At 45.7% G+C, this 19,911-nt stretch overlaps 1 protein-coding gene across 3 annotated transcripts in view; it reads left to right on the top strand.

Moving 5' to 3' along the window:
- The window catches only part of esyt2b (extended synaptotagmin-like protein 2b), a 34,248-nt gene that overhangs the window by 6,334 nt on the left and 8,003 nt on the right, over positions 1-19,911 (top strand). The window contains exons 3-15 of one of the 3 annotated variants that reach the window (XM_080854776.1): positions 962-1,096; positions 1,896-1,972; positions 2,094-2,166; positions 4,927-5,016; positions 9,142-9,197; positions 14,652-14,772; positions 15,494-15,670; positions 15,766-15,848; positions 16,817-16,865; positions 17,214-17,303; positions 17,593-17,688; positions 18,543-18,644; positions 19,649-19,705. In XM_080854776.1, coding sequence (XP_080710902.1) covers positions 962-1,096; positions 1,896-1,972; positions 2,094-2,166; positions 4,927-5,016; positions 9,142-9,197; positions 14,652-14,772; positions 15,494-15,670; positions 15,766-15,848; positions 16,817-16,865; positions 17,214-17,303; positions 17,593-17,688; positions 18,543-18,644; positions 19,649-19,705 — 1,206 coding nt within the window. The remainder of the gene's footprint in view (positions 1-961; positions 1,097-1,895; positions 1,973-2,093; positions 2,167-4,926; positions 5,017-9,141; positions 9,198-14,651; positions 14,773-15,493; positions 15,671-15,765; positions 15,849-16,816; positions 16,866-17,213; positions 17,304-17,592; positions 17,689-18,542; positions 18,645-19,648; positions 19,706-19,911) is intronic. The other 2 variants (XM_080854777.1, XM_080854778.1) reach the window with 2 other exon arrangements.

Consider the following 19,911-nt stretch of genomic DNA (forward strand, 5'->3'; position numbering starts at 1 on the left):
TTTTTCTCTGTGCTTCTCCTCTCTCCCTTTCACTTCTTCCCTCTACCTCACCCTCTCTTTCTCCTTCTTGCTTCCTCCATTTCCCATTCTTCTCTACCCCCTCCCTCCCTCTCTCTCTCTCTCTCCCTCCCTCCCTCTCTCTCTCTCTCTCTCTCTCTCTCTCTCTCTCTCTCTCTCTCGCTCTCTCTGTGTTTCTGTCTTGTCTGTGAGTAGCAGTAGGATAGGAGGCTGCAGTGGGTTGGGATGTGGCACACTGCAGCACTGCTGATCCCCCCCAGCCCTGCTCCATTTCCTCCTGTAGCATTCGCCCATTCACACAGCAAAACATCACTTCTTACTTTCGCGTCAAAAGTCTCAGATAGGTTCAAGTTAAACTCGCGTGTCTCTATGTGCCGAAGATATTTCTGTGTTTGTGTGTGTTTCACACCAGCAGTGCTTCATGAAATATAGGGGAGTTACATTTTTTATGAGGGAAGCCACTTTAATGTATTTTCCTGAGGTCAGGCAAAACATGATTCATATAAAAGATTGTGGTGAAGCGTGAAACACTTCATGCTGATGTGCAGTTTGTTATAATACCAGCTGTACACCACGGGGAATTCAGCATCTTAAGAGCCTAAACCTCCATTTTCTTGTAAATAGTGAATTAGATTATGCTTCTCTCTCTCACTCTTCCCTTTCATTATCTAAGCCAGCCTACACCTCTTTATCTCTCTCTCTCTCTCTCTCTCTCTCTCTCTCAGCATCTGTTCAGATTTGACATTCAAAAATGCAAATTAAAAAAAATAAATACAAATGAAGGAAGGGGTCCTAATCAAACAGTGCCATCTGGAGAGCAGAACCAGGACTCAGGTCCCTTCAGCTTTATTTTGCTGCATCATCCCATGATGACCAATCACGTGCCAGTCATGTTGTCCTTGCCTCTGAGTGATCCATCTCTTCCTTCTCCTTTCCTCTGCAGACGGTGAAACAAATGTGGCCGTATATCTGTCAGTTTGTGGAGAAGCTATTCCGCGAGACCATCGAGCCGTCCGTGAAGGCGGCCAACGCGCACCTAAGCACTTTCAACTTCACCAAAATTGACCTGGGAGACAAGGTGAGCGGAGCCATCACACATCTCTGCTCCCCACCCACAGTCTAAACAAGTCCATTTCGTGTCGGAGCCATCTAACCTGTTTGGCCTGATTCCAAGGATGGATGGCACACCACTGGAATGAATGTGTTCTTTCTCCACCCCTGTCTTGGTTTTACCCTTGATCACACAATTTGAATCCTGACCCTAGTGGGGAATTACAACCGTGAGCTAATTAGCTCCATCGAAAATTGCCCCATTCATAGTTAACCCTAGCCCATATAGTACCTACTGCAGAACCTTTACTTGTTTGTGAGCTTTATATGTATAGGACTAGCTTAAATCTCTCCTCATTATGCTATAATTACATAAGTAAATCACAGTCTCGGAGTACCCCTTGGACTCAGTATATTACAGTCATCCATCCTCTTAATGTGTTGGGAGTTGATGATTCCCAGAAGTCTATGCAGTTTATGACATTGTTTAACATATTGCAAGACAAAATCTAAATCTCAAAGACCTTGAATCGCAATCTTAAAATAGGACGTATCTGAAGTATTGTGTTTAATAATCCAGTCACGTTACGGTTACGGTATGGTTTAATATTGATTACATTTGTAGTCTGCACAGGAAATAATAGGACACAGGTTAATAATATATATGCTTACATTAGGAAGCCTGAAGTGGGCTTAAGAGGCAGGCATGTCATTGAATGGTTTCCATGGCACCGCAGAGAATCTCAAGAATTTCTCTGTGTGTTTTTGTGTGTGCACGTGCATATGTGTGTGTGTGTGTGTCTCTGTGTGTGTGTGTGTGTTCACAGCCTCTGAGGGTGAATGGAGTTAAGGTTTACACTGAGAACGTAGACAAGCGTCAAATCATCATGGATCTCCAGATAAGGTCAGAGAGATTTGTCTCAGATTTGTTTCCTCATGACTTTACATACGGATCTAATATCGGCTGAATGGATATCTAAATGTGTGTTTGTGTGTGTGTGTGTCTGTTCATTTATATCACACAGCTTTGTTGGGAGCACTGAAATAGATGTGAACATTAAGCGCTACTACTGCAAAGCCGGCATCAAGAGCATACAGGTGATCATTGCATTCCACACTCCATTCTGAGCACATGTCCCATGGTCATCTTGTTTCCACGGAAACAGCACGGTATTGGTTGCAACTTCAATAAGCTGTCTGTCTGGCTTGTCTCTCTCTCTTTCCCTGCCTTTCCTCTCACACACACACCCACAGACACACTTATACACGGAAAAAGATAATATAGATAGAGGTTTGTGGTGTCAGGCGTTTACCATACACTGTTGACTAATCTGTGGCTCTGTGGAGACTGGCGATACTGGCATGTCTATGTGTGCCTGATTAGTTTGTGTTTATGACCACTTGTCGTCGGTGTTACGAGGTGTGTTGGAAACAGAGTGTCTCAACTCTCCATTGTGTCATGAACATGTCTGTTTCCAGGAAAGACTCCACAAGCCTGTTGATCAGGGCCTATTTTTAAGAAGGGTGTATTTTTGGCATGGTGTGTAACTGAATACACTAATGCCCTTGTGCTGTCCGCAATGCTGGAAAAGATTGGACAACATACACAAGTGTGCATGTGTGTGTGTGTGTGTGTGTGTGTGTGTGTGTGTTTGGGCATGTTTGTATCGTGTTACACCATGCAGACAGTTGTTAGCAGTCATACATGGGAGTGTTCTTGGTGAAACCCTTGTATTGACAGTTACAGAGGGAGTGCAGAGAGATGACATGGATAATTAGTATGCCTAACATATCCACTTAATAAATTACACCGGAGGCCGGAGAAAGAGTTTCTATTTTGTTATCAATGACAACCAGTGCCTTTCCTCCAGAGAATCTCATTGGGATAACATAGGCTAGGCTACAGTGCTATAAATATTTATACGTCTAAGGCTATTTACACACACACACACACACACACACACACACACACACACACACACACACACACACACACACACACACACAATAATATATTATGTTTTCTGTACCCCTACCTAAATGTTTTCTTCTGCTCTCCTGTATTGATCTTACTGGATTTTTTTTACTTGTAGAACCACTTCATGATTGCTGCATTAAAAGTGCGATCCGTGATTCGAATCCCATGCACTTTTTTGTCAAATTCAGCAAATTGCTCTTCATGGTCGTTTAGCTGTCCAATTAGTGTTTCTGCTCATAACAACTCTCGTGTTAGTCCTGGCACTGTTAATGGAGAAACAAACATAGTGGCCCGGAACGAGCCATAAACTGTTCCAGCCAATAAACATGGTGATTCAGGACGCATGGGAGGGCTGAAATTTGATTGGTGGTTGAGATCAAATAGCAACAACCTTTCGCAAAAACTAAACCAAATCGCTGACTGCATCTTTAAATTGCGAGGCAAGTCCTCTCAGAAAGTAAATAAAGTGGAAGGACTTTAATGTTCAAATCTGTCTTCAGATGTAATGGACCATTCATTTGCACAGATGTCAGGGCCGGGATCCTTCTGCTGGATTTGGCAGAGCTGACTTTGTAGTTTGGGAATACTGGGTTTTATTCTAATGTTTTTTTTCCTCTATTGAGGCTCTTTATTTGTGAATGTGAAGGTCATTGCTTTTTTATCATGAATGCACTGAACCAAAACCTTCCTTTATCCCTAAGAGGCATACTGTATGAGAGAGCCGTGTCTTTTCATGGAGCTCCTCGAAGTGAATCTATAGATCAGTATATAATTTGCGAGTTCGTATTGCTTAGGGCTGCACAAACAATGGACAAGCACAGTGTCAGGGTGAGGGAAAATCGTATGGATCTTTCTGGAGGCTGAAATGATTCATGGGTGGAGACCAGCTATTTAGCCTGCCCTGCATGGAATGTTTGCCGCAAGAAAAAAACAATCAGTCTTCCTCCCTGGACCCCTAGACAAAGCACATTCGCTCATAACACCAGAGAGATAACTGCTTACTTAAGAAAGATCCTCTTTTTCTCCTATTACTCCCCTTCCTCTCCTCTCTCTCTCTCTGTCTGATTGTGTCTGTCTCTCTATAGGCTGTTTCCCTCTGTCTCTCTCAGTTCTTCATCTTCCTTACTTTTAAGACGTTCTCTCTGTCTCTCTCTCTCAATCCTTTCTCTCTCTCTGTCTCTCCCTCACACACTCACACACTAACATAGGCTAAGCTACAGTGCTATAAATATTTATATGACTACGGCTATTTACTCACACACCCACACACACACACACACACACACACACACACACACACACACACACACACACACACACACACACAGAAACACACACACACCAACACATGGTTTCCAGAGGGGTTGTCTGAGGCTGGTATGGCTGCTATACGTTAAGCTGTGGTGTATTAATGGCAGCATCACCTCCGTCGCCTCGTGGGCCTGTCCCCTTCGGAATGTTCCGGTCCTTGCTGAGTTATCTCTCGCTGGGTGATTGTAAAGACGAGGATTAGGGGGGGCCCAAGGGCCTGCTAAGAGTGGGTCACTGATACTGAAACCTTCCTAAATGGTATTTGTGTTGGTGTGTGTGTTCATTGAGTTTTTGTCTAATTTATTTATTTTTTATTTATTGGTTTATTTGATAGGGACCAGGCATATTCATGAACATTGTATATAAAACACCATGTAAATATGCCAGAGTTAGTAAAAATAACTACTTTCCATCTGCAGTCCCTAGGCAGGTGACATAGGACAAACATAGTGACAGCCGTACATGGTATAGTACATAGTATATAGTATATAGTACATATAAAATGAGTAAGTTGTTATTACAAGTGATTCCTGCTTGTTATAAGTCCAATGTCTCGTCTGCTTCTGCAGCTCCATGGCGTGCTGAGAGTGGTGATGGAGCCCCTGCTGGGTAACATGCCGCTGGTGGGAGCGCTGTCGCTGTTCTTCATCAAGAAGCCGGTGAGTGCTGCCTGCCTGCCTACATCTCTACATCTTCCTCTCTCCCCCTCGCTCTGTCTCTGCCTGCCTGCCTGCCTGCCTGCCTGCCTGCCTGCCTGGCTGGCTGGCTGGCTCTCCACATCTGCCTCTCTCCCCCTCGCTCTGTCTCTGTCTGTCTGCACTGGACCATCACATTCCATGCTGTCAAATTGAAGAACTGGAAAAACCATTTGTTTGTGTGTGTGTGTGTGTGTGTTTGTGTTACCTGGTAAAATGATTGATAACTTATTGTTTGTTTTATTGAATTGAATTGAAAGCCTTGACTGTCATTGTATAGCTTGGCGTATAATGACATTTGGAGCACTGCCACTTTTGGTGCCATGAGGAACAACGTATAGTGACAACAAGAATACAATAAAGTCAATAAAAGATTCAGAAGTAAAAAAAAGAACTGTCATTCCAAATGTTCACAAAGTGCAATGGTGTGGAATATAAGTACTCCCCTGAGATATGTTGCAATATTGCAGAGAGCCCTTGCATATCCTCTGAGCATCAATTGAAGGAACATTATTGTCTTACACACAATAATGGGATAAAGTGACTGCAGTACAATAAAGACTGAAGTGGTTATATTGCACATTTGATATTCCACATTGTAGTGCATGTGTGAGCTTATCCAGTATGGCATCAATCTCTAGGGCACAGGATTGAGGAACCGGCTCACCAGGTCTGATCAATGGCAGACGTTCCAAGTGTTCAGTTTCAAGAAACGCACAAAGATTTGGTGTGAACATTCAGAGACACGGAGGGAGAAACAATAAGAGGCGGAGTGGAGAGAAAGAAAGGCTGAAAGGAAAGGAAGTAAATAGCAAAAAGGGAGATTGTATTATTTATCAGTGATTTTCCATCCATTAGCCCATTGTAGTGTGTGCTACCAGTGCAGTTAGATGGAAAGCACAGTTTCTCTATCTCCCCCTCCTCCCCTCTTGTTTTATTTGTACCCAAGGAAACATGGGCTTTGTGAATCACAGCGCACAGAAGACAACAAAGCCTCTGAGCTAATTAGAACATAGATACAGATCTAGATGTAACTGGAGATATGGTCCTTCCTTTGTCATCAGTGTTAAAAGCTCGGGTTGCCTTAAAAAAACTGTTCTCCAAGATACACACGCATCCAGAGCACCTCTCGCTCGATCCAATATTACCCCCACCTTGAGGCTACAGATACACTGATACAGTGGTGCTACTTGTACACCATTAGCCTACTTTCTGCCGAGTTGCTTCAACGCACTTCCGTTCCTCTCAGCAGTCAAATAATGTGACCGATTTAAGCGGTATGGGAATTTTCTGTGAAGGGGAGAACAGAAGCTGCTTTAAATAGCTGCGCGCACGGCAATGGCCTCCCCCTGGTTATTTTCAGCCTGGGGAGCGGCGGGGTGGGTTGCAGAGGCCAGTGAAAGCAATACTATATGGTGCAGCATGTGGCCTGTGCTGCTATAAATCACTGCCCCCGACCCACGGACCGTGCATGTGGGTTTATATATGCGTGTGTGTGTGTGTCTGTGTGTGTGTTTGTGTGTGTGTGAGGTGTGACATGCTACGGGCCTGTGGCGAGCCGGCTGTAATCACATGTGAGATGACTCACCTGTTAGCCAGGGGGAGGGGTGCCGACACTTGAACCGGGATTTACCTTCACCTGACACGCCCTGTTACCCATTACGCCACGGCCTAGTAGTCCTCGAGGGGCTGTTTTGCTGTGGTGGCCGGCAATGACACTGAAAGAGCTTTAGCAATGACCTTGTTGGTTTGCCCCCAGCTGTTGAGTTAGTTCAGTGAGGCGATCTTTGATCAAAGGGGTTTATTTTCTTTCATTCACTCCGGCAGTTTTGTCACTCGCACCTCTGCTGATTATATTGTAGAGTGCAGTTAACAGGAGCAATGGCTTGCTTGAACAACCTTTGCCTCAATCCCCTTTCCCCCTATCTGTTTCTACATTCCTTTTTACTCCTCGTGAGTGTGGCTCGTGGGGTTTGCAACCCGTTTTCAATTCTCCCCGATCAAAAGAAAACACGAGCACACTAAGTTGTGCTACTGATCTGGATGCCTTACAAGGCCATGCTTTGTGTGTGTGTGTGTGTGTGTGTGTGTGTGTGCTGCCAGAAGATTCCCCTCCATAGCTTTAGTGTTTATATTGGTTAATACTGCTGGAGTGAGTCAGCATACTTCTTATGGTTCTGGAGTTTTCATTGCTCATATTAGGCAAAGCAACCTCCGCTCTAAACTGTTTCTGACTAGCTCTCTCCCAGGCCTTACCCAGGTCAACGATATAACCTTCACTTTAAAAATATATCCCTTGCTCTTAAAAATAACCTCCCTTTTAGCAAGGACACATACTTTCCCATTCTAACCCCAAAACACCTGCACTAAATAACGTTTAGCCTAGTTAAAGAACTCCAGGCCTTGTGGGGAGGCACTCATTAGAAAACATTACGCAAGTGCCTGCAACTGGGAATTTGGGATTAAGCAAAGGCTACATTGGGCCACTCGCATTGAAGCAGTTGACCCTGGAAGCTACCATGTTTGGCCTTGGGCTTTAGTGGGGGGGGGGGGCAGAGAGCGTTGGTTTACTGGGCGAGGAGAAAATGCACTAATGGAGTGGTGTGCTGGTGCTGGTGCTGTTGCTGGTGGCGGTGGTGGTGGTGTTGATGGTGCTGGTAAGAGATGTGCACCAGGGCCTGTGGGGTGTGGGGGGTGGTGAGAGATGTGCACCAGAGCCCGTGGGGTGTGGGGGGCTGGTTGTGGTGCTGCTGGTGCTGATGGTGCTGGTGGTGGTTGTGGGGGTAAGAGATGTGCACCAGGGCCCGTGGGGTGTTGGTGGTGGTGAGAGATGTGCACCAGGGCCCGTGGGGTGTGGGGGGCTGTTGAGAGATGTGCACCAGGGCCTGTTGGGTGTGGGGGGCTGTTGAGAGATGTGCACCAGGGCCTGTTGGGTGTGGGGGGCTGTTGAGAGATGTGCACCAGGGCCTGTTGGGTGTGGGGGGCTGTTGAGAGATGTGCACCAGGGCCTGTTGGGTGTGGGTGGCTGTTGAGAGATGTGCACCAGGGCCTGTTGGGTGTGGGTGGCTGTTGAGAGATGTGCACCAGGGCCTGTTGGGTGTGGGTGGCTGTTGAGAGATGTGCACCAGGGCCTGTTGGGTGTGGGGGGCTGTCAGCGAGTGCAGTTGGCCCACACCTCTCAGGGCACTGCAGAGGCAGCAGAGGCAGCAGAGGGCTCGCACTGCAGTTTTCTACTGCGCTAGGATTAATCCCCAGAGACCCGCACACCGGAGGGCCTGGAGAAACAAGAGAGAAAGACAGAGAGAAAGAGAGAGAGAGAGAGAGAGAGAGAGAATATAAAAGAGAGAGAGAGAGTGTTTGAGAGAGAGAGGCAGTTCATGATACAGGGAGAACGTGTAGAAGAGAGAGAGAGAGATGGAGTGTGACAGACAATGAGTGTACATAACAGAGATTGCTCATATGAAAGAGAGCAACACTGGGGAAATAATGGGGTGACATCCAGAGAGACTCTGACAGCTCAGGATGCTTTTCATCTCACTGAGGACTTTAATGCTCTTGTCTTGTTTTGTGCGTCTGCTACAGCGCATTACAACACAGGGACCTGTGAGAGAGGGTGCTGGCCAGACTGATTATCATTGATTTTATAACCAAATTTTATTACCACCAGATGGGATTATAGTACATCTTGTGATTGTGATATGTGGCTGCTGAGAAGTGTTGTTTCCTCCTTTGAAAGATCCCACATCCCTGGACCGGGCTTTTCATCAATAGAAAGCCGCTCTTTAGTCTCCCCCAGTCGATTCCTTAATGCTTCCCTCTACATTGTTATGAACAAAACAAAGACATAAATAAAAAGTAAAAAGCTTTTAGTATAATTTCAGGATCTTTCCCAAGCAGCTCCAGTGTTCAGTTTCTCTTTTAAACTGACTCTTGTGAGAAGCCCTCCTCTCCATGAAACCCTACCGTATATAAAACAAGTGAAGAATACAACTCTTACCTCATTACAATGTCTCCTTATTTGTCTCTGTATTGACATCTCAGTGACTTGCCACTAATTAGTCTCTTCCTCCTATTTTCTCCTTCCTTTAGCTTCTAGACATCAGCTGGACTGGCCTCACCAACATATTGGACATTCCTGGACTGAAGTAAGTGTTTGATCATCCTCATTATCTCTCTGTCTTGTAATTGATTACTTGTTGATTAAAGGCTTCCAGTCACTGAATTATTTAGCGCTTTGTTTGTCCCTGCTGAGTCATATGCGACATCTGTTGCTCACTGTCTGAGGGGAGCCTGTTGTGTGGAAGTGATAACGGGCCTTAACAAATGAAGACGTGACAACAGTCCTGATGGATAATGAGATTAACCGTCACTTGTTGAGTTGTTTGACTAACCCAACCTCCAGGCACACGCGTGTTTGAATGTCTGTGTGTTCTCTGTATTTGTGTGTGTACAAGTGTGTGAGTGTGTTTGTGTGTGTATGTATGCGGTTAATGTGCAGTGTTGAGTGAGCACGCCATCCCTCCCTCCCTCTCTCTACCTCCTGGAGGCGTTTGTTATGCCATCTGCGTGTGTGTGTGTGTGTGTGTGAGTGTGTGTGTGTAAGTGTGTGTGTGTGTGTGTGTGAGTGAGTGAGTGTGTGTAAGTGTGTCTGTGTGGTTAATGACTTTGCAGTGTTGAGTGAGTGCGCACCCTCTCCGTCTCTTTCCCTCCTGGGGGCGTTTATTGTGTCATCGGCGCGTATGTGTGTGTCTGTGTCTGTGTGCTGACAATTGAGCACCACTGCCCTTCCTCCTTCCCTCCCTTCATCCCTCTCTCTCTCCTGGCGGTGTTTGTTGTGGCGTTGGCATGCGTGTGTGTCCCCTGGAGAGAGATAGAGCAGGTGTTTGTAGGGGGTGGTGTTGACGAGACCCATAGAAGGATGAGCCATGCAGAATGAGGGATTGCCTGCAATGGATATAAAGGGTTAACACAGATTAACTACCTTCAAGAGTTGCGTTTTGTGCTAGCAATCGAAAAACACATGCATCCCTCAGCTCCTCTGCCCATATAGCCGTATACATCATATTAACCGCCCTGTGGGTTTTCCTGGTTGTAAAGACTTAATCAGTGGCTCATTGATTGTGTGTTGTGTGTGTGTGTGTGAGTTTGTTTGTGGAGTGTGTGTGGTTTTGCTGTGGCTGCAGTTACGCCGTGCTGTAATGTATGTTATGGGCTAGTAGACATCCAGGGTTGACTCTGAGGCGCAGTAAGGGGTACAGCTCCGAGTTCAAAGTCCCAAATTGGCCATAAAGTGAAATGAGATGGCACGGACAGTGAGAGGGTTGTGGCTGGAAAGGGCATTCTGGGAAAAATAACTGCAGAGACCAACAGTCCCAGCCATTATCAGTTTGATGGAGGGGGGGGGGGGGGTTACGCACAACATTGATGTTGGCACATAGGGCCCTAATTTCATCGGGTATTGAGCACCACAAACGAGCTCTGGCATCAGCAAACCTGCAGTGAGAATAGGCAGAGGTACCTATATTTGCTCATTATATGGATACAGTGCAGGGTGTTATCACTCATAAATGGGTTGAGTAGTTGGTGGATGTGGCTATTAAATCATTCGTTATCAGCCAATCTCAATGATTTGAACATTCCTGATTAATGTTCACTTAGAGCTCAGTGATTGTTCTTCAATAGAGCAAACAACACATTTCCAGTTGCGAACTGAGCAGTTTGAACATTTAGAACCATTCAAATTCCAGGACCATTCAAATGTAAATACAGAAGCACATGCATGCAAAGCAACTAACAGAACAGCTCACAAAACAGTGTAAAAAAGATGTTAATATAAAAAATGTGATGTATATTTAGAAATTGGTCCACCAAAGCACTCCTAATCTCTTGTGAGTGAACTTTAGTCCGGAAGCAGCAGGATAAGGAACCAGTTCACCAGGTCTATGCTCTGGTAGACATTCAATTGGTCAATTCTACGAAAACTACAGATGCATGGCGTGAGCTTGCAGTGTAGCGCGCAAAAGAAGGCCAGTAAGAGGTTGAGAATAGAGAGATGGAAGACTGCAGTCAATTAAAATGGAAATGTCTTTACATGAAGTTCAGTTCATTTTAATTCACAAGCCATTGCCCCTGACAGTCCAGTCCATAATGGGTTGATACTTGTTGTGGGTTCTGTTGGGGTTTTAAAACACAGTTTTTTTTGCAATAGAACAGTAAGCTGCCATGTCTGCTGCTATGTCTTCCCTTCTCGCCTTCCTTTAAAGTTTCTAATTTAAGCAACTTTAATTTCATTATATTGTACTCTCTGAGGATCCCCTGTAATTGCCAGGCAACTCACATCCTCTGACTGGTGGGAAGGCGGTGTCTGTGGGAAGCCCACGCGGATCAGCGGGGGCAGGGATTAGAAGCAGTCCTAATGAATGTGGGACTTTTGAGATGGATTTAGATCAGCTCCACTTCACTTCTGTCTCTTTTAAAAAACGCCCTTTGAACTTTCCTGTCACACCTGCTTTTCTTTCATCATTTTTTTTCAGTATTCTCTTCTGGGTCTCAAGGGAAATAATCAGGAGCAGTTCCCCATTCTTCTGCTTCCAGTGGGGATGTTTTTGGTATGCCTGACCTGATTTCAAAAAGAGCTCTCCCAGGAAGTCTGATTCAAGGGAGACGCACCTAAGGGAACACACACACACTCACACGCACACACACACACACACAGGCGCACACACACACAACTCTCACACGCACACACACACACTCACACGCACACACACACACTCACACTCACACGCACACATACACAGGCGCACACACACACACACTCATACGCACACACACACACAGGCGCACACACACACACTCGCGCACACATACACACAAACACGTACACACAGGCACACAACATCTACTGTGAGTCAGAAAGGGATTCTAGCACAATGGAAAACAGATTAATGCTGCTGACATCTTAGTAGACTGACAGCAGGCTGGTGTTGATGTCCTCTGCTTTGGCAGTGGTGCTGGTGGTGGAAATGAAGGCTGCGGTGGGGTCAAATATAGGGCCACCAGTGACGTCACGGCAAAACTCCCAACGTGGCTGGCCTTGAATCAAGATATACAGTATATATATCGCTGACAGATATCCTGGTTATCCTCAGAACAGGTCAGAATGAGAGGCTCTAGATGTTACTCCACTGCTGCTGTATATAATAGGCATGATTGTCTCATTTTGCTTTGTGCCAGGAGCAAGGTATTGGCATAACTGCATTAAGTTGTTGGTTTGGGGGGCAACATCTCATAAACCCCACTACGTCTCATTGGGCGGTTCTTCTGGTGTCTGGCACTCCTGGTTCAAAATGCAGCTGAAAATTTGATCTTGATTAAAAAAGCCTTTAAGGAATGTGCAGCCATTCCGTAAACGACCGTGCTGCAGCAGTTATTCTCAAAGCTGCGACGGCATGCTGCCTCTCGCCTGAGCTGATGAAGAAATTTGACTAAGCTTTAAATAAGCTGTCACCACGCAAGTGACAGGCAGGGGAACTTGTGCCTGGACATGAGTGGTGACATATCCATGGCTAACCCGACTACACAGACACATGCGCACACAGACACACACACACACACACAGACACATGCACATACAGACAAACATGCATACACACATGCATACACACACATGCACACGCATGCATTCACCAACATACATATGCATGCCCCCACACACACACACACACACACACACACACACACACACACACACACAAACACACACAAAAGCATGCACACACACACACACAATGAGCTGCATTCTAGAAAGGCATCCAGCTAATTTCCCAAACTCCTCCCACAACGTATGCAGAGGGTAATGTATCTGAGCAGATAGTGCCTTACTCATTGGAGTGTGTGTGCACAAGTGTGTGTGCACCTGTGTGGGAGTCTGGGGAGGCTTCCAGTTTCGGCGTGACAGTTGCACGGTGGTCTGCGTTTAAATTGGATTGACATCCATGCATCTGTGATCTTGATCTGTGATCTACGAGAATGTCTATGAAAGATAGTGGGAGAGAAACGAGGGGAGGGAGAGAGAGAGAGCGAGAGAGAGAGAGAGAGAGAGAGAGAGAGAGAGAGAGAGAGAGTGTGAGAGAGAGAGAAAGAGAGAGAGACGTTGGCAGCATTCTCACGTTCCTGGCTGAGGTTACACACCACAGGGCACGGTGTAGAGGACACGGCAGGCATGCATAAGGACCTGCCACCTCCCACCGCTGCCAGTACTCCCTCGGGGTAAGCAGCGTCTGTGGCAGAAGGGGGAGTGGAAGTGGCGATAGTGTCTGTGTCCTGCTCTCCTCTGTCCCATAGTTACCTCTTCCCCCTCCCCCCTGCCCCTCACGTGAATGAATTGCTGTGAGACTCAGAGCTAATATATCCTCTGTTGATGTCCTATCGAACTCTCTCCCGCTCTCTCCGTCTCTCCAGACTCTTCTTTCACTGTACTCAGCACTGCTCTCTTTTCACATCACATTTCATTTTGATTCACAGGCTGTCTGCCCTCTGTGTGTGTGTGTGTGTGTGTGTGTGTGTGTGTGTGTGTGTTGTGTCTTTGACTGCAAGGTCATATTGTGTGATTTCTGCTGAGGTGGTCAGACGAGAGAATAATTGTGTGTTGGCACGTGATCCAATTCACCCAACACGCACACACACATGCACGTACACACGCACACACACACACACACACACACACACACAGTTTCATCTGATATGCATTAATCCGACAGACCCTTCAAAGCAAAATACACTTGGAAGGAACTGATTAATCCGGGCTTTTGAGCACCACTGATACTGAAACCTCGAAGAGGAAATGAAGAGACAGAGCAGCACAGACAGAGCAGCACAGACAGAGCAGCACAGACAGAGCAGCACAGACATGGCTCTGTTATTTCAGGGTTATTTCAGAGCAGCACAGACAGAGCAGCACAGACATAGCTCTGTTATTTCAGGGTTATTTCAGAGAGGCACAGAAAGACATCCCAAGGACCCAGAGGACAGTTATCAAGGATCTCAGGTTTATTTTAATTCAGAGGGAGACTTGCCCAGCTTCAAAGTACTGTCTGAAATGTCAGGATTAAATATCCCCATACATGACTCTGTTGTGTAAGGTGTCTGATGAAACAAGTTTGCCATGTCATGGCTCAAATGTCGTCCCTTCAGACTGTCAGCAGGTGCAGGTTAAGCTTGCAATAATCAAAGTTCAAAAAATTCAGTTTGGCTTCCTATTGGGAAAAACATCTCAGCAAGAGCTAAGAATGGCTGACACTTCTTATATTATTCTTAGATTGTATAATATTACAACATGAAAGTACAGAAATGGGCAAAATGAATATATATTCCTTTTTATTTTCACGTGTTTCCCTTGTACCATGCGTAGCAACAGCAATGTACAATACAGACTACAACAAGAAGTAATACAGCCCAGTAGATCACACGAACAAGCTTTTAAGCTTCAGTTTCCCCAGAAACGGCTATTAAAATTCAGACAGCCAACCACACACCCCAGCTTTGCTTCTCCCATGTGGATGACTCATGCGAACGTGTCTCTTGCCATTCTCTTCCAGTGGCTTCACTGACAACCTGATCCAGGACATCATCTGCAGCTACCTGGTGCTGCCCAACAGGGTGACTGTCCCTCTGGTGGGGGATCTGGAGCTCGCCCAGCTCCGCTTCCCTATGCCCAAGGTAAACACTGCACACTGACAAACCATGATGGATGACATGAATGTATGGATGGATGGAATTGATATATAGTGTGTATTTGTCTGTAACAGGAAGCCAAATCTATTTCTAGATCCTGTTTGTTCTATCTATCATTTGTTATGATTGGGCACATTAGATAGATCTTACTCTCAGCAATAAAAACAGCTGAGGCTGCTTTACCATGGCCTGGGGCCCAGGGACTCAGCCTTCAGCCAAGTATCCATCAATCCACATATTTTGACCTCTGAAAAGAAGCTTTGTTCAGCATGCGTGGCATAGCCAACCCTGTCCATTCAATAACATCATCCTTGTGACTGTGTGTACCAAATGGGTTTGTTTACCTCTTTGCTAATAGTTTTATAATTTCTGTGAAGACTAGTGTTCTCTGTTTCATGGCATCTGACGTGCCCTTGAAAGGAAGTGCTGCCATCTTGTGGTGTCATAGCCACTGCTCCCCAGTAGAGTGCGCATGCATTATTTAGTATTCAATATGTGTCAGTTACGGTTGGTCAACTCCAGTCACCTCAGGAGATTGTATTTGACATTCACTAACGTCACGAGAATGAATTCATCCCTGAGGATCCCTGATATAATATAAATCTGTCAGAAACCAATTTCTGGAAGCATAATCTGGCCAGTGTAATGCAACGGAGGTGATGCTCTAAATGTAAAATGTGACAACCTGGCTGTTGTGTGTTGGCAGGGTGTGCTCAGAATCCACTTCCTGGAAGCGCAGGATCTGGAGGGGAAGGATAAGTACCTTGGAGGCCTGATTAAGGGCAAGTCTGACCCTTACGGAGTTGTTCAGATTGGCAACCAGATCTTTCAGAGCAAGACCATCAAGCAGTGCCTGCAGCCAAAATGGAATGAAGTTTACGAGGTGAAAAGGGCGTCTATGGGCAAAATTCAAACAGACAGACAGACACACCACACTTGTTTTCAACATTGGACATGTGCATATTTGTTTTCATTCAGGCCCTGGTGTACGAGCACTCAGGTCAGCACTTGGAGATTGAGCTGTTTGATGAAGACCCTGATAAGGACGACTTCCTGGGAAGGTGATGTATATTGGCTGGTCTTCTTCTGTCTCGTTTTAGCCAAAGAATCCTCATTTCTCCACCAGCTTCCCCATCCACATCAGTGCAGAGTTCAGCAGACTGCAGACTGCTTAGCCCTCTGGGACTCATATCCCCGTGGAGGGATATTTAAATATTTGTTCTTGTTGTCAAAATGCCTTCAAACCTCTGCAAGTTTTTGTCCTAGAATCATAAAAAACCTGAGAAACCCCCAGAAACCTTACATCTTCTACATATACCACTTGTGCATCAATGTTTTATAGCTACAGGAAATATACATAAACATCAAGGCATGTCAGACTCCCTAAAAAAGTCCCCATGGAGTTAGGGAGCTCATAATAAAACACTTGGCATGGGTAATGTCACATCAGACAGCCTTAACAAATCTCTCGTAAAAGGACAGCTAGCTCTGAAAGGGTGGCGTGTCGATTTGTAGCAGTAGCCCCTTAGAACCATGACTCAGACGCCCACTGCCTCCCCTGTCCTCTCGCCAGTCTGATTAAGCAGGTGACAGGTTGTTAATCTGCAGCCAGGCGGAAAAAAGGTCTCCTTTGACACATCCCGTAAGCATAACGCTTGAAACGCACGACAAAGCCTCATCAGCCACTGGATTCTGGCCCCGGTGTCTGGCTGCTGGCCAATGGGTGAGGCCCAACAAAATATATGCCCAGTGCTTGTGTAAGTACTTTCTGGATCTGGCTCAGGTGGCTTGATCAATCACCCACAGTGCCTCATGCAGAGACGGATGGGGCCATGCTGTTTAGTGCTGTCAGACCCAATGCTGCCACACACACACAGCAGGCGAAGGATGGGAGCTGTGCTTTATTTACCTGCATTAGGATGCCACATGTGGAAAGGCTGATGGACTCCAGGGGGGGGGGGGGGGGTTGGTTAGCATATGTGGTTGCTAACAGGATGAATCTTTTATACTGTTTTTTTTTCTTTTTCAGCCTGATGATTGACATGACTGAGCTGCGGAAGGAACAGCAGGTGGATGAGGTAATAAAATATTGTATTTGTTAAAACTGAGAGTCAGCCTGCTGCAGTATTACAACACAGACACAAGTGATAGGTGTGGGTGGAGGCTGTGAAAGCACAATGCACAATAGCTGGCAGAACATGAAGGAAATCCCTGCGGAGTCCAACACAAACAAACACTACAGCATTAAAATTTGAAATAGCCGCTACATGTGATTTTTTTTTTTAGCCGTCAGCATCATCCTGAAAATTAAAGTTTTATAACTCCCCGTGTGAGTGATTATAAATATGTAAATTAAAGTTTTATAACTGCCAGTGCGAGGGATTATAAATATGTAATCTGACATGCATCATGTGGACTGAATGCAGTGGTTTGACCTTGAAGAAGTTTCGACTGGAAAACTCCATCTGAGGCTAGAGTGGCTCTCTCTGCTCCCCACAGCAGAGAAACTAGAACAGGTAAACAAACAATTCAATATATACCCTTACTATTATAAAAAAAAATAAAGAATACATGGTATATTTAAAGCTACGTTTTTAAGCAGGTCCTTCAGTAAATAATGCCAATGTAGGCCAGATCTTTCTTTACAAGTAACCACATTTTCCTGCATTTTTTAACTCATTATACTTTGACCTGAAGTGCAGAGAGTACCTGGTGCAGGAGGTGAACTTAAGTTCCAAAGGTAGATCTCAGGCCATGGTACTGTGCTGCTCCAGTCTCCCACTCTCTGTGTCTCTCCTCTGACAGGTACTGCGCAGCATCAGAGCAGACAAGAGTCAGGCCAATGACGGCCTCTCCTCCGCTCTGCTGGTCATCTACCTAGACTCTGCCAGGAACCTGCCGGTACGGAAAGTTCAATGGAAAACAGAGCTCAATACTGATTTGCACACATAGACAAAGACAACATCTTTATCCATTTGTTCTGACACTGTTCTCACACTTAACTTTGCATTTGATGAACCAGTCACTACACTACAAAATATCTTTTATGTTGTTTATTTATAACGCCTAGTGTGTGGAGGACATCATTCCTCTATGAAATAAAATACAAAGTTCTGTCAGCTCATTGTCTTTAAGTCAAGGGTTGGTGACAGACAGCCCCGTGAAGTCAGCAGGAGTGTTTCAACACGCCACCATGGCACATGTGCACAGTCCCTGTATTTAGCTGAGCTTCTCAAGGCCGTGGTTTAATTCCATTCCCACAGTGACCTCACCGATGAGTTATTCCAGTCTTTTTCCACACTGTTTTTCCTGACATCACACTTTAACCTGTGAATGGCTGTGTGTCCCCTCTTAAAGAACAGTCTCGACATTTCCACCATCTGCCTTTCATGACTTTCATTCTGGTTATCTGATGGTGCGGTGTTTAGCTCAAAGAAGGACACGTCTTAAATTGGTCAAACATGAATTTAGCCCCTAACACAGGTACACTGATTAGACTATTCTGAGTCCTTTTCCTTCACTTGTATTTCTTACAACTCTTTTTCTTCCATAGAGACCGAAAACCCCACAGATACCCAGTTTCTCTCGCTGACATTTTATATTTATCTAAGGCTATCATCACAGCCATTAAGACTGGTTATTAACTGACTTCTTAAAATAGTGAATTGAAAAAATATCCGCAGTGGAAGATCAGTGTTTGTGTCCTATCTCTCTTACACTGTGCTCTTTCCTAACGGTCTGGCTGGGCCCTGAAGAGTGTGTTTACGGGGAGCTTTGGCTGTGGGAACTTGAACGAGAGGAGAGCCTCGGGCCTCGTCTTTTGCCCAAACTCAGCTTCCCCCTGTAGATCGCTATTTGTGAGTCCTCCGCTGCCCGTCGAGCCCCCCCCCCCCCCCACCCTTGCATCCCCCGCTTACCCAGAAATAGCACTAGCATTAGCGACCTGCTGCTGTTAACCGTGTGACAGGGTCTCTCCCTCTGGGAAAAACAACTCTGCTCCCTGAACCAAGGTCAACCCCCTCCAACCCCCAACCCCAACTCCCAGCGGAAAGCATGAAGACCAGCCTTGCTGCATTGTGCCAGTAATTAACAGGGTTTTGTATTTGTTATTCTTTAATCACTGGAGTGACTGAAAACAATGTCATTCAATCCCTAATGCATCATTACGTACGTAATGTTACTTGTCGGCTCAGGCAGCACGGGATGTCACCACGTGGTGACATGCGCAACCTTTTGGCCACCGACTAAAAAGAGAGGTGTTAGTCTCCCCCGACCTCCCATGGCCTTTCTCCTCGCCAGAGGACGCAGAGCCATCTGAGATGGTTTCAAGCCGTCGTAGCCGCCGCACACACCTGCTAGAGCCTTGTCCTTATGACAGTCTCTATTTCGGTTCACTCCTCTGAGGTAACTGACCCAGAGATGCCCTTGTGGCCTTTGTCTGACACATCTGGTTGTTTACAAACAAACAATGACCCCCTTGGTAGTGTAACTGACCCCTTAGCTACCCATAGCGCCAGGAAAATGTGCCTCTGGTTTTTGTCTTTTATCAAATATCACATTCAGAGTTCATACTGTTGACTCAGTGTTTGGGATTGTTAGTAAAATTAATTTGGACTTGTGTGCCCAACCTCCGCTTGTGAGAAATGTTGTTTTCACTGTTCAAACACCACCCTGTTCTGCAGATGCAGGATGCTTTTCTCCCCTTGCCACCGGATGAGAAAGAGAGAAAAAGGGCCCTGCCTCTGATCTAGGCCATATCCTGTATATCTATGGTCAGATCTGAACTAACCCTCATCATACTGCATGCTCTTCCATATTAACTCTTGTCCTGATTCTCTTCCATCCCCATGCTGTCTGCTAGAGATACCCTCTAGAGTTTAACCACGACGGCTCCAAGCAGGCCTATAAAGCACTGAAGGTACAGTGAGAGAGAGAGAGAGACAGTGTGTGTCGTCAGTGTGTGTGTAGTCATTGGTCTTATTCCTGTCTTTCACTGAGCTGTCAGCCACTGACTTTTCATGTCACTTTTGGTAAATCTTATTATGTCCCACTGGCAAGATAGTGATGGTTTAGGGTTCTTGGACCTTATCTCCATCTGGCAAATCTGTGACATACTGTCATTGT

The sequence above is a fragment of the Sprattus sprattus genome, assembly GCF_963457725.1.
Source record: "Sprattus sprattus genome assembly, chromosome: 17".
Taxonomy (NCBI): domain Eukaryota; kingdom Metazoa; phylum Chordata; class Actinopteri; order Clupeiformes; family Clupeidae; genus Sprattus; species Sprattus sprattus.